The sequence below is a fragment of the Equus caballus genome, chromosome 3 (genome assembly GCF_041296265.1).
Source record: "Equus caballus isolate H_3958 breed thoroughbred chromosome 3, TB-T2T, whole genome shotgun sequence".
NCBI lineage: Eukaryota > Metazoa > Chordata > Mammalia > Perissodactyla > Equidae > Equus > Equus caballus.
The window spans coordinates 1,071,888-1,087,398 of record NC_091686.1 but is presented as its reverse complement, the minus strand read 5'-3'; the positions used below and the strand labels follow the sequence as shown (position 1 = coordinate 1,087,398).

At 37.4% G+C, this 15,511-nt stretch overlaps 1 protein-coding gene across 42 annotated transcripts in view; it reads right to left on the bottom strand.

Annotated features, from left to right (window-relative positions):
* PHKB (phosphorylase kinase regulatory subunit beta) overlaps nucleotides 1-15,511 on the bottom strand; it is a 218,842-nt gene that overhangs the window by 9,845 nt on the left and 193,486 nt on the right. For all 42 annotated transcript variants that reach the window (XM_005608231.4, XM_005608232.4, XM_070261699.1 and 39 more), the window contains 1 exon segment: nucleotides 9,418-9,552. In XM_005608231.4, the coding sequence (XP_005608288.3) occupies nucleotides 9,418-9,552 (135 nt within the window).

The following is a 15,511-nucleotide window of genomic DNA, read 5'->3' as shown; positions in this document are numbered from 1 at the left end:
AATAAGTTGTGACAACAACAACTTGGAAGGGGAAGAGGAATGGGATGAAACCTGCTTAGACTAAGGGAATAAGAGGCTATTAGAGAATGGACTACCTCGTCTACAAGATCTTTTATACAAACCTCAAGGTAACCACTAAACAAAAATCAGAACAGGCACACAAATGAAAAATGAAGAGAAAGCTGAGAAAACTACCATAGAGAGGCACCAAACTGAATTGGCAGTCTGAAATACATGGGACGAGAAACAAAGGAAATACAAAACAACTGGGAAACAAGTGATAAAATGGAAGCATTAAGCCCTCATATATCAATAATCACTCTAAAGGTAAATGGATTGAAGCCCCTAGTCAAAAGATACAGAGTGGCTGGATGGATTGAAACAAAACCCAACAATTTGCTGCCTCTAGGAAACACACCTCAGCTCTAAAGACAAAGACAGGATTAGAGTGAAGGGATGGAAAACAATAACTCCAAGTTAATGACAAACAGAAGAAACCTGATGTTGCCATACTCATATCAGAGTAGACTTCAAGATAAAAAAGACAATGAGAGACAAAGAGGAGTACTATATAATGATAAAAGGGACACTCCCCTGAGAAAACATAACACTTTTAAATAATATATGCACCCAACACAGGAGCACCAAAGTACACAAAGCACTATTAACTGACCTAAAACGAGACATTAACAGCAACACAATAATAGTAGGGGACCTTAACACCCCACTGTCATCAATGGATAGATCATCCAGACAGAAAGTCAACAAGGAAATAGTGGAACTAAATGAAAAACTAGACCAGATGGACTTAATAGATATATATAAAACACTCCATCCAAAATCAGCAGAATACGCATTCTTCTCAAGTGCACATGGACCATTCTCAAAGATAGATCAGATGTTGGGAAACAAGGCAAGCCTCAATAAATTTAAGAAGACTGAAATCATATCAAGCATCTTTTCTGAACATAATGCTATGAAACTAGAAATCAACTACAAGAAAAAAGCTGGGAAAGTGACCAACAGGTAGAGACTAAACAAAATGCTACTGAACAACCAGTGGATCATTGAAGAAATTAAAGAAGAAATCAAAATTATCTGGAGACAAATGAAAATGAAAATACACCATACCAACTCAAATGGGATGCAGCAGAAGAAGTCCTAAGAGGGAAATTCATAGCAATACAGGCCCACCTTAACAAACAAGAAAAATCTCAAATAGGCAATCTTAAACTGCACACAAAAGAACTAGCAAAAGAAGAACAAAGCCTAAAGTCAGCAGAAGGTGGGAAATAATAAAAATTAGAGCAGAAATGAGTGAAGTTGAAACAAAAAAAAAAAAACAGTAGAAAGGATCAATGAAAGTAAGAGCTGGTTCTCTGAGAAGATAAAATTGACAAACCCTTAGCCAGACTCACTAAGAAAAAAAGAGAGAAGACCTAAATAAATAAAATTAGAAATGAAAGAGGAGAAATACACAGACACAACAGAAATACAAAGAATTATAAGAGAATACTGAGAAAAACTATATGCCAACAAAATGGACAATCTAGAAGAAATGGATAAATTCTCAGACTCATACAACCTGCCACAACTGAACCAAGAAGAAATAGAGAATCTGGAAAGACCAATTACAAGTAAAGAGACTAAAACAGTAATAAAAAACCTCCCAAAAAATAAAAGTCCAGGACCAGAAGGCTTCTCTGGAGAATTCTATCAAATATTCAAAGAAGATTTATTACCTATCCTCCTCAAACTATTCCAAAAAATTGAAGAAGATGGAACACTTCCTAACACATTCTATGAGGCCAATATCACTCTGATATGAAAGCCAGACAAGGACAACACAAAGAAGGAAAACTACAGGCCAATATTGCTGATGAACATAGATGCAAAAATCCTCAACAGAATATTGGCAAACCTACTACGACAATACATTAAAAGGATCATAGACGATGATCGAGTGGGATTTATACCAGGGATACAGGGACGGTTCAACATCCACAAATCAATCAATGTGATATACCATATTAGCAAAATGAGGAATAAAAACCACATGATCATCTCAATAGATGCTCAGAAAGCATTTGACAAGATCTAACATCCATTTATGATAAAAAAAAAAAAACTCTCATTAAAAAGGGTATAAGAGGAAATTCCCTCAACATAATAAAGGCTATATATGACAAAGCCACACCCAACACCAAACTCAACAGGGAAAAGCTGAAAGCCATCCCTCTGAGAACAGCAACAAGACAAGGGTGACCACTCTTGCCACTCCTATTCAACATAGCACTGACCATAGTTTTGACCAGAGCAATTAAGCAAGAGAAAGAAATAATAGGGAGTGAAGAAGAGAAACTCTCACAGTTTGCAGACAACATGATTTTATATATAGAAAACTCTAAAGAACCATCAGAAAACTATTAGAAATAATCAACAACTACAGCAAAGTTGCAGGGTACAAAGTCAACTTACAAAAATCAGTTGCATTTCTATACTCTAATAATGAACTAACAGAGAACTCAAGAATATAATCCTATTCACAACTGTAACAAAAAGAATAAAACATCTCGGAATAAATTTAACCCAGGAGGTAAAAAACCTATACAATGAAAACTCTAAGACATTATTGAAAAAAATCAATGATGACATAAAGAAAAGGAAAGATATACCATGCACATGGATTGGAAGAATAAATATAGTTCAAATGTCCATACTACCTAAAGCAATCTACAGTTTTCATGCAATCCCAATCAGAATCCCAATGACATTCTTCACAGAAATAGAACAAAGAATCCCAAAATTCATTTGGGGCAACAAAACACCTCAAATAGCTAAAGCAATCTGAGAACAAAGAACAAAGCTAGAAGCATCACAATCCTTCACTTCAAAATATACTACAAAGCTATAGTAATCAAAAGAGCATGGTACTGGTAAAAAATAGGCACACAGAGCAATGGAACAGAATGGAAAGCCCAGAAATAAAACTGCACATCTATAGACAGCTAATCTTCGGCAAAAGAGCCAAGAACATAGAATGGAGAAAAGATAGTCTCTTCAATAAATGGTGCTGGGAAAACTGGACAGCCACATGCAAAAGAATGAAGGTAGACCATTATCTTTCACCATACACAAAAATTAACTTAAAATGGATTAAAGACTGGAAGGTAAGATGTGAAACCATAAAACTCCTAGAAGAAAATATAGGCAGTACACTCTTTGACACTGGTCTTAGAAGGATCTTTTTGAATACCCTATCTACTAGGGCAAGGGAAACAAAAGAAAAAATAAACAAATTGGAGTTGATCAGACTAAAGACCTTCTACAAGGCAAAGGAAACCATGAACAAAACAAAAAGACAACCCACCAACTGGAAGAAAATATTTGCAAATCATATATCTGACAAGGGGTTAATCTCCAAAATATATAAAGAACTCATACAACTCAACAACAACAAAACAAGCTGATCAAAAAACAGGCAGAGGATATGAACAGACATTTTTCCAAAGATGATATACAGATGGCCAACAGGCACATGAAAAGATGTCAACATCGCTAATCATTAGGGAAATGCAAATCAAAACTACAATGACCTATCACCCCACACCTGTTAGAATGGCTATAATTACCAAGACCTAAAACAACAAATGTTGAAGAGGATGAGGAGAAAAGGGAACCCTCACACACTGCTGGTGGGAATGCACACTGCTACAGCCACTATGAAAAGGAGTGTGGAGATTTCTCAAAAAATTAAAAACTGAAATACCATACGATCGAGATATTCTACTACTGGGTATTTACTCAAAGAACTTTAAATCATCAATTCAAAGAGACTTATACACCCTTATGTTCATGCAGCATTACTCACAACAGCCAAATTAGTGTTTTCGTATTCTTCAGATAAACACCCAGAAGTGGAATACGACATATCAAAATCTACAGGATGCAGCAAAACTGGTACAAAGTAAGAAGTTTATAGAAAGACAGGCCTACCTCAAGAAACAAGAAAAAACTCAAACAGTCTAACATTATACCTAAAGGAGCTGGAAAAAGTAGAACAAAGCCCAAAGTCAGTAGAACAAAGGAAATAATAAAAATCAGATTGAAAATAAATGAAATAGAGACTAAAAAACAATAGAAAAGATCAATGAAGTCAAGAGCTGGTTCTTTGAAAACATAAACAAAATTAACAACCCTTTAGCTAGTCTCACTAAGAAAAAAAGAAAGAAGGCTCAAATAAATAAAATTAGAGATGAAAGAAGAAATTACCATGAAAATAACACAGAAACAGAGCGGGTTATAAGAGAGTACTCTGAAAAGCTATAAGCCAACAAATTGGAAAACCTAGAAGAAATGGATAAATTCTTAGAATCATACAACCTTCCAAAACTGAATCAAGAAGAAAGAGAGAATCTGAACAGGCTGATCACTAGTAAAGGGACTGAAACAGTAATCAAAACCCTGCCCCCAAATCAGAAGTCCAGGACCAGATGGCTTCTTTGGTTAATTCTAGCAAACATTCAAAGAAGATGGAATACCCATTCTTCTCAAAGTCTTCCAAAAATTCAAGAGGAGAGGATACTACCTAATTCATTTTACGAGACCAACATTACACTGATTCCAAAACCAGACAAGGACAATACAGAAAAGAAAATTACAGGCTGATATTGCTGATGAATACTGACGCAAGTCTTCAGCAAAATATTAGCAAACCGAATACAACAATACATTAAAAGAATCATATACCACGATCAAGTGGGATTTATTCCAGGGAAGGAGGAATGGTTCAACATCTGCATCAATCAACATGATACATCACATTAACAAAATGAAGAATAAAAATCACATGACCATCTCAATAGATGCAGGGAAAGTTTTTGACAAGATTCACCATTTATGATAAAAAGTCTCAAAAAATGTGTATAGAATAGGGACATACCTCAGAAAAAGACATTTTTGTTCTTGTGAAAGAGGACTAATGAAGTTTTAACACTAAGTGAGAGAGGCATCTTCTCTGGAGGTACAGTTTCTTTTGGGATACCCAGACTCTCGTGACTGGGTTCAGTGCTATGCTACAGAGAAGAAACCCAAAGGAGCAGGGTTCCTTGGTGATGTTTTACTTTGAATAATGGGTGTGAAAACTGAATATCCTACACTCTGCATTTTATCTTTTTTTCCTATTCCCTTCAAAAGATGTTTTCAGAGTTCTATAAAGTCATGATTAATACTATAAAAAGGAGATGTTTGCTTAGAACAACATAAAAGAAGAAATGTGTGAATACTCACAATGGAGGTGGAAAATTATTTTAGAAGATCTCTCTTTTATTTATTTATTTTTTGGCTTTTTATTTTGAAAAATTTTAGACTTACAGAAAAGTCAAAAAGATAACTCATAAAGGTCCTATATACTCTTTACTCAGCTTCCTCTACTTTTGTCATCTTACATAACCAACAGTAACTATCAAAACCAGGAAATGAGCATTGATACCATACTCATCTATGGACCTTACTCAGATTTTTCTAATTTTACCACTGACGTCCTTGATTTGGTCCCGAATCCAACCCAGTACCCCACACTGCAGTTAGTTCCCATGTCTCCCTAGGCTCCTCTAATCTGTGACAGTTCCTCAATCTTCTTTTGTCTTTCATGACTGGTACTTTAGAAATGTCAATTATTTTGTAGCATGTACCTTAATTTGAGTTTGTCTGACATTTTCTCATGATTAAATTTAGATTATGCATTCTTGGCAAGAATACCCAGAAGTGATTGTGCCTTTTTCAGTACATCACACAAGGGTATGTGATGCTGATATGCCTTATTACTGGGATGTTAACCTTGATCATTTGGTGAAGGTGGAGTAAACTGAGTTTCTTCACTGTAAAGTTACTATTTTTCCTTTTGCAACCAAAAGGTACCTTGAGTGGAAATACTTTGAAATTACGCAAATTTTCCAATTCTCATCATACTTCTACCCACTAAATTTAGCATCCATTCATGGTTCTTGCCTGCAACAATTATTACTGCTGTAATTGTCTAACAGTGATCTTTTATTTCCATCTTTCCACCTACACTTAGTAATTAGAATTCTACTGTAAGGAAGAGTGCCTACTCTCCCATTTATCTATCTATATCAGCATGGCCTTATGGGTAGTCATTCTATGGGTTATAATCCAATACTATCACTACTTATTTTTTTTGCTCAAATTGTCCCAGCTTTGGCCATTGAGCCTCCTTCAAGTTGTCTCCAGTATCCTTCTAAGACACCTCTGTAATTTTTTGGAGCACTTTCCTACTTTCTGGCAGCATAAGATGCTCCACGCTCATCTTGTATTCTTCTTGCCCCAGCTCTGGAATCAACCATTTCTCCAAGGAATGCTGGTTCCTTTTATTAGAAAATGGTATTTAGAAATCAATATATCAGCACTAAGTTTGCTCATTGCTGTTGGGGTTTCATTGCTTCTAGGTCCTCTCAGTGGATAGAGCTAGGGAAGATACGGATAAATACTCATATATACATGTACACATCCATATTCATTTCTGTATCTATCCATCTGTGTAAAAACCATGAATTCATACTGATAACTTTCAACTCGAATCCAACACCACAGGATAGTCTAGCCTTTCCCTCTTCCTCACCTGTACCTACACTCCCAACAGGGAGAAACCCAGCTCTCACTACCCACAATGCATTTACTTATGTATTCAACCTTTGTGTGTGTGTGTGTGTGTGTGTGTGTATTTAAAGCAATTTCAGAATTGCTAATACCTAACTCCGTGAAAAAAAATGAACTAGAGTACAGTATTTGTGTGTAGTCCTTTTTTTCTTTAGCTTTACAGTATCCAATGTTTTCCCAAGGTACTTCAGTTACCTATTCTCTTCCCGAACCCCTTCAGAGTAAGAATACTACCCATTTGTAATACAGCTAGGTTCATTTGTTACTGTTTGTATTCTCTTTTGCTTCCTTCCACATCTGGATTAATTTTAATTACTGACTTATGTTTTGGGTGTATAAAACATTCCCACAGTTTAAGAGTCAGAGCTGCACTAAAGGCCAGGCTCAGGGAGGGTGTACTGCATGCTCTCCTGCTCCACCCACTGCCCTGGACCTCTTTCTCCATTCTTTGCACCCTGTTCTCTCCCACCCCTGAAGGTAACCAAGCTCATTAGTTTCTGATTTATCCTTCCTGTATTTCTTTGACATAAATGAGCAGATATCCCCTTCTTTCTTACATGAAGAGTAGTATACCAGAGACGCTTTTTTGTACTTTTCTGTTTTCATGTAACAATATAGCCCAGAAATTACTTTATATCAGTTCATAGAGACCATACCCGTTCCTTTTTTTTTTTTAAAAAAACCATTTTTTGGTGAGGAAGATTTGCCCTGAGGAAACATCTGTGCCAATCTTTCTCTATTTTGTATGTGGGATGCTGCCACAGCATGGTATGATGAGCAGTGTATAGGTCCATGCCTGGCATCCAAACCCGTGAACCCAGGCTGCTGAAGCAGAATGCCTGAACTTAACCACTATACCACTGGGCTGACCCTTCATTTTCTTTTTTAACAGCGGTATAGTACGCCATTGTGTGGATGTACCACAGTTTATTCAAATAATCCCCTACATATGGGGATTTAGGTTATGGGCATTCCAAAATATGCAATTATAAACAACGATGCAATGAATAACCTTGTCCATATATATTTTCATATTATTGGAGCCATATCTCCTAAAATCTCCATAAATCCTAAAAGTAGGATTGCTGGGTCAAAGTGTAAATGGACAAGTAGATTTTTTTGGATGCTGTCAAATTCCCATCCAGAAGGGCTGTACCTTCCAGCTTATATAAGAGTGTCCATTTCCTCACAGCCTCAGCAAATGTTTGTCATACTGTTTAACTTTTGCCAGTCTGACAGATGAGAAATGGTATCTCAACATGTTTTAATTTATATTTCTCTAATTATGAGTTAGTTTAAACATCTTTTCAAATATCTGAGGTCCATTTTTTATCTTTTAAATGAACTGATTAATCATGTTTTCTCCCCATTTTTCTCTTGGGCTTTTGGTTCTTTGTCCCTCAGCTTTTAAGAATTCTTGGATATCAGCTCTTTGTAGCATTTTGTTCCAGTTTCTCAGCTATCTTTTGATATTTTCTATTTTTTGCCATGCAAAATGTTGTTTTTAATTTTTACATTGTCTCTTTAATCTTTTATTGCCCCAGGTTTGTGTCATGGTCAGAAAGCCTTTCCCATGCCAAGGTTAAAGAGGAATTTGGCACTATTATGGTTTCATTTTTTACATTTAGATTCTAATCTATCTGGAGTTTATTCTTGTGTATGGTATAAAGTATGGATTTGATTTTACCTTTACCAAATGGCTATCCAGTTGTCCTATCACTATTTATTTAAAAAGTCCAGTGATTTGAGATGTCACCTTTGTCATCCATTAAATTTCTATATGTGCTTGGGGTCTATCTCTGGACTTTCTATTCTGTTCAACTGGTCTCTCTGTCTGTTCATGTAGCAGCACCACACTGTTTTAATTAGAGGCTTTACAGTATGCTGGACTGTCTGTTAGGGCAAGTCCTTCTGTTACGTTTTTCTGATTTCTCTTGCATGTTTGTTTTTGCACATGAAGTTTGGTATTAACTTGTCTAACTCCATAACACAGCTTGTTGGAATTTTACTGGGACTGCGTCACATTTCTAACTGACATCTCTATAATGCTGAGTGGTCCTGTCTAAGAACAGGGATGCCTTTCCATCTGTCCAAATCTCCTTTTGTAGAAGATTTCTTTTCTAGGCATTTCTAAGCATATAACTATACTACCTTGGAAAATATCAGGCACATAAATAGTGCTCAATAAATGCTTGCCTAAATAATTATATTAAAGCTTTTTCTGTAATAAAAAATATTCTTCAATTCAATGTTATCGACAAGTATTTGTCTTGCTCTTATTCTAAGGTTAGCATTAGTTAAGTCTCGGAAAGGGTTTAGCCCCGAAGAAACTGACAGTATACTTAGGGAGACAGAGTAACAGGCAATACACTTAAATAATGTTCCCAAACCCAAACTTTTATGCCAAAATGTCAGGGGGAGACAGTAAGTGCTACAAAGATTCAGAAAGAGAACTGAACAAAGGGGTATGAAGTGCTCCATTCTGCACAGAATAGTAAAAATTAAGAAATGTTTATAAACTATACCTAAAAAAGGATAAAATTCAAATTAACACAACATCACAACTGAAGACAGGTATTTTAATTAGTATCTCTGCATACTGTTCATCTACTAGAGTGAACTCTGATGCTCTGCTGCATTTTATTTCTTGTTAATATCTTATTAAGTTCATATATGTATCAAAGTTATGATATTTGAATACATCCAGGTGTCCTGTAGGGAACAAACGGCCCTCATTACCTTCCATTCTGTTGAGGCTGGAGGATATCCAACAGAAGCTGTTTAACTTCGCTAGGTGACAGCTGATACAAGTCCACGGCTGGCTTGTTCCTGCCACGGATCTCTAGTTCATACTCCATAGCATGGATGATCCACCTGAAGCAAACAGGGGAAGCATGAATCAGTAACTCTTGAGATAAAATTACTTTGTGCTTCTCATGGCAATGCCCTTAACAGCACCGACCTATCCAAAGGGGAATGAAGAAAAGGCCATTTGAATTTCCTGAACTGTTGATATAATTACTTCTACCAAGGTTATATGACATGATTAGACTCTTAAAAATGAGGCCTGTTCTTGCCTATGTGGTTAGGTAGTAAACATGAAAACAGGTTGGTACTTAGGTTCCTGGCAAATGAGATTCTACCAATTCGGTAGGATAAAATAATGTACACAAACAGCTGTCACACCATTGTTTTCTTAATACTAGAATATGCAAAAAGCAAAGAGAACAAAAACAAATCATTTTAAGAAATAGGCTGAGATATGCCATTATAAATGCTCCTTTCCCAAGAAGGATAAGAAGTTTTCACCTCTTTCTTTTACTCTGCAGTCATTCCCTTGCAATTGGAGGGAACAGAAGAGAAGTACCTGCCTTTGACATACAGGAACACAGTTAGTTATAACTTAATTACACTAGTATGTTAGAGAACACACTTTAACCAACAGATTTCAGAATAATCTTCTTTATAGACATTCAAATACAGATATTTAAGTGCTGCTCATGTACCTATTCTTAAAGAATCAATTCTTTAATAGTATTTAATTGCTGCTCACAAAATAATTTTTTATCACAGAAAAAGCTTTAATATAATTATTTAAGCAAGCATTTACGGAACACTATTTGTATGCCTGGTATTTCCCAAGGTGGTATAGTTATATGCCTAGAAATGCCTAAAACATTAATTATTTTATGTGAAAGAAATTTTATTTTCTAATTTGAGAAACTTTTAATAAGTATTTTTACAACATCATCTCATTTCTTTCACTTACTGTGTTCTGAGGAAAGACTCAGATAAACTAGTTATGATACCAAAGAAAACTCGGGAAAAAATATTTTACCTTAGGGAAGCAGAACTCTACACACCATTAGGAAAAGCTAGGGAGTTAGCTCTACACAGCAGATTCCTACGCTTTATCCTTAAGTCCTTTGGTGAACACTGAATAACAAACAGAGACAGAACAGCTCAGCATCTGGAAAGAATGTGGCTTCATTTGCCCATGCCGCTTTGTCTCTCAAAGAGGGGCTGTGTAGCCAGCCCACTGGTAGAAAAGTCTAGTTACAGCAACTAAGATTTAAAGTGGCTAAGTTACTGCACCCAAATATGTCATTATCTTTCTCTTGATACACTTCTTTGAAAGACAAGGGACAAGGCTATTGCAGATACAGAGATTAAAAAGTTAGGTGGAAATAATCAAAAGATTAAAGTCCTTCTTTCTGCCAAGGCTAGTTTGCAAAACAACAGTGATGCATCCTCATGGGATGACTTTAATGTCTCTCAATGGAAAAGAAGGTGAGAAATGTTAAGCCTTTCCAGGTGAGCCAGAGGTGATAGCAACGAGACTTCTTTGCTTGTCAGGCGAGGCCATAGGCCACAGGCAAAGTGTGCCTGCTCTGTGTCTCTTCCAATCTCACTCCCCTCTGCTAAGGCAACTTGCTCTTTTTCCTACCCCCTCCTCTATTCTTTGTTATTCCCAATTCTAGAAGTTAGGGATTTAGTCTACCAGTCAATTGCAGGGTTATGTGTTGCAAAACACTGGAGAGATTACAGAGGTATGAGAGAGAGACGAGAAGGGAACATAATTTTTAAAATGTATAATCGTTATTACTACCACTGATAATACATAATAAATATTTCATAGTTGCTCATTGGTTAAGAAGAATAAAGACGACAAAGTATTTGCAAACAATAAAATAAATGTTTATGAGCTTCCTGATAATGTACAACAGAACACGTAACAAAATTAAGATTTACAATTTGTATTTCTCTAATCAGTTGAAAAGAAAAACTAGACGAAATCCGTGCTATTGCCAAAGACTAGAATTTCTTAATTGTTCATCATTATTATTAACTATATTTAGTCAGAATGTTATACAAGCATAAAATTCACAAAGATATAGTCCCTTTGGATGCTTTGATGTTAAAGTTGTTTATGAAATTAGCTGTTAAAGAAACATTTCAGTTACAATAAACTGCTCCATGGAACTCTCTTTATTTTTATTTTTTTTTGAGGAAGATTAGCCCTGAGCTAACATCTGCTGCCAACCCTCCTCTTTTTTGCTGAGGAAGACTGGCCCTGAGCTAACATCCATGCCCATCTTCCACTATTTTATATGTCGGATGCCTGCCACAGCATGGCTTGACAAGCAGTGTGTAGGCCCTCGCCTGGGATCTGAACTGCCGAACCCTGGGCTGCTGAAGCAGAACACGTGAACGTTATTAACTGCTGCGCCACTGGGCTGGCTCCATGGACCTCTCTTTAAACAAAAAATTTCTATTTTTAATTTTATAGGTTAGACAGAGTTGTCTCCTACTTATTCTTTTCTTTCTTTAACATTTAAAATTTATATTTGAGGCAGCTTAGTATAACAGAAGGAACACCAAATTAAAAAGCTAAAGAACTGCCTTTTGGTCTCCTCAGTGAGCCAATGGCATCAAAAAAAAGTGAGGGTAGGGGGTAGATTAAAAGTGACTTAAGAGACGTAACAACTAATGGCAAGTGTGGGCCTTGTTTGGGACCCTGATTTTTTTTTTTTAAATCATTTTAGGGACAACAAGAGAAATGTGAATAAGAGTTGGGTATCAGGTGGTATTAAGGAAGTATTGCCAATTTTTTGGGGTGTGATAACGGTGCTGTGATTACTAAGAAAATATCCTTTCTAAGAGATACATACTTACTAAAATACTGAGGGGCAAAAGTCAAAATGTCTGGAATTTGCTTTATAATCTACAGCAAAAAAGAAAAGCAGCAAATATGGCAAACGTAAATTACTAACAATTGCTTATGCTCATTAAAATAATGGACATTTGGGGGGCTGGCCCCGTGGCCAAGCGGTTAAGTTCGCACGCTCCGCTGCAGGCAGTCCAGTGATTCGTTGGTTCGAATCCTGGGCGCGGACATGACACTGCTCACCAAACCACGCTGAGGCAGCGTCCCACATGCCACAACTAGAAGGACCCACAACAAAGAATATACAACTATGTATCGGGGGCTTTGGGGAGAAAAAGGAAAAAAAAAAATCTTTAAAAAGAAAAATAATGGACATTTGGGAATTTACCAAATCATTCTATTATTATACATTTAAAAATTTTCATACTGAAAAGAAAAAACATGAAGACAGGCTTGAATATCAACTCTGTCACTTACCAATAGTGCCCCATTGGTAAGTTATTTTTCAAATGGGATTATTACTGTTATGTAGTCAGCTCATTTTATGGAATTATTTTGAGGAACAAATAAGACTGCCCGAAAAAAGGATTTTGAAATTACGGAGCTATAAAAATGTTAGCAAACTCCTTTTATTTGACTTCTCAGACTCAAGGTGGAGGAAAGGTAATACAGTATTTTAATTCAAGTCTTGGAGTTACTTACGCACGTGTTGCGTCCATTTAACTGCAGGATGCATCCTCTTCTAAAGTAAGTAACTTTTTCATTTTTGAAATGCTTACTTTTTAAAGTCCTCTCAAACTTGAGTTATTAAAACGAAGCATCATCTATTACATTTATCTTTTAAAATCTTCAGTATCATAAACAAAGATAGTTGGAGATTTAAAAATTCCCCCTCAGGCTTTTTCCTTCTGACTGTAAAATCTCAGCAGTTCTTTGAGCTAATTATAGAAAACACGGTACTCAACAGCAACCAAAGAAAGAGGAGTGTTTTTCATTCAAGCACAAATGAATATAACTTATCTGTCAGATTACTAAAACACATTTATTCATTAAAAAATATTGGCCAAACTAATATTTTTAGCTTGGAATTCTTCAAAAGACTAAAATAAAAACAGCAGGGGCGGGCCCCATGGCCAGGTGGTTAAGTTCGCGCACTCTGCTTTGGCGGCCTGGGGTTTCGCAGGTTCAGATCCTGGGCGCAGACATGGCACCGCTCATCAGGCCACGCTGAGGTGGCGTCCCACATGCCACAATCAGAGGCACTCACAAATAAAATATATAACTATGTAATGGGGGGATTTGGGGAGAAGAAGAAAAAAAAGAAGATTGGCAACAGCCATTAGTTCAGGTGCCAATCTTTAAAAAAGAAAAAAACCAGCAGAATAGCTTTACATATAAGCTATACTATACTATATAGCAGTCATAGAGACTTAGAGAAAGTAAGTTACCAAGTGAGTAACACAGTTAAGAAAATGAAAGACATTTTATGCATTTTTAGAACTACTAATACAAAAGGGCATGTCCTTTGTATTATCCCTTTGCATGGGAAAATCTGACCTCTTATCCTCATTCTCACTGACAAAGTCATCATATCTAATTTGACAATTCCAGAGTAAAAGCCCTTAAGGAAAAATGGGGAAATAAAGCAAGCAAGCAAATGTGGAAGGTCAAAAGAACGACGTTTATCCTTGGACTAGAACCTTACAAATTCAGGGACATGCTCTACTTGCCAATAAGCAAATGAGAACGTGGCAGATACACACGACTGACCAGATCAACCTTCAAATGTATCACGGTTTGGCTTAAGGACAATGAAGGCCTCAGCACTCCTGGAAGAGTGTGAAGAAGGGGACTAGGATTCCTATATAGTCCTGGGAATAAGCTTATCCTTCTAAAAACTCTCCGGTTGTGAGGTTAGTAAGCATATCGTGTAGATATTGGCATTTTTCTTTTCAACGTGCCTCAATCAAGGTGTGAAATATAAAACAAAGTGCAGGGAAATCTGACATCATTGGTAAACCAGAATGGCTGACATTTTCTGAAACAGTGCCATAAAGAATAGCACTGATCCATAGCAAGAAACAATTTTTTTAATAGTCACTTTGAGGCTATTTCAAGATACTAAGGAGAGGATCTTGTCAAAGTGATGGTGGAAACAAACTCTGAACTCATCTCCTCCTTTGAACACAACCAGGTTACAACTATTTTTGGAAAAATTACCCTGGATAGAAAACTGTACAAAAAGAACCCCCACAACAAGGGACAGTCCTAAGGAGGAAGAGGCAGAAATTCCTCCTGGAGAGAAAAAAAGCCACCGTCAGGAGCAGCGGAGTTTCTCAGCCAGTCAGGCGGAAGCCACCCTAAGGTACGCAGCCCTACCTGGAGCAGTGAGGTCCGGAGCGGGGCCAATACTGCTATAAGCATCCTTCAGACTCAGCACAACTGAGACGGGGGTCTTACTATCTGGTTTCACTGGCTATTAACTGCAGCGAGGATAATCCCAGAAAAGCTATCAGCTGAAAGCCAAAAAGACCCAGGTCTTAAGGGCCCACGCACAAACTCACCTGTCTTAGCAAACTAAAATCACTAGAGAGAAGGCTCACAGTCCTTTGGTGAAAAGAGACTCAGTTGGTGGGCTCTGGCTGCATCTCGGTGAGAGGAGAGACCTCTCCAGACACTGAGACATTGGTGGCGGCCATTGCCGTGACCTAGTCCAGGCGTGGTGACACAGACCCTGGCAGACGCCCCTGAAATTCTTCCCATGGCCTGTAAGCCCAGGGGCTACCACACGTACTACAGTGCAGATTTAATCCAGTTCAGCCAGGGCAGGCAGCCCACCCAAGGGACCAGCCCCACCCAACAGCAAGCCCTCAGGCTACTTGTCGGCCTGCACAGACTGGATGCCTTGATCTTCTACAGGCAGGTGAGTGTCTGTCTCTGTGGGGCAGGGCCTGTGTGAGGACCAGGTGAACTGTGGGGGGCATTGGTGGAGAGGTGGGGGCCTCTGCAGTGGGGCATTGGGGTATGCTCCAGGGGGTTGGGAAGTGTGCACAGATCAGAACTGTGTTGACTGTGTATGTGGTCCTGTGGAGGGTGAGGCTTATCAGTGGCAGAAGACCTGTGTTTCACAAATAGCTGTAAAATACATCAGCCAGGCCTTCCAAA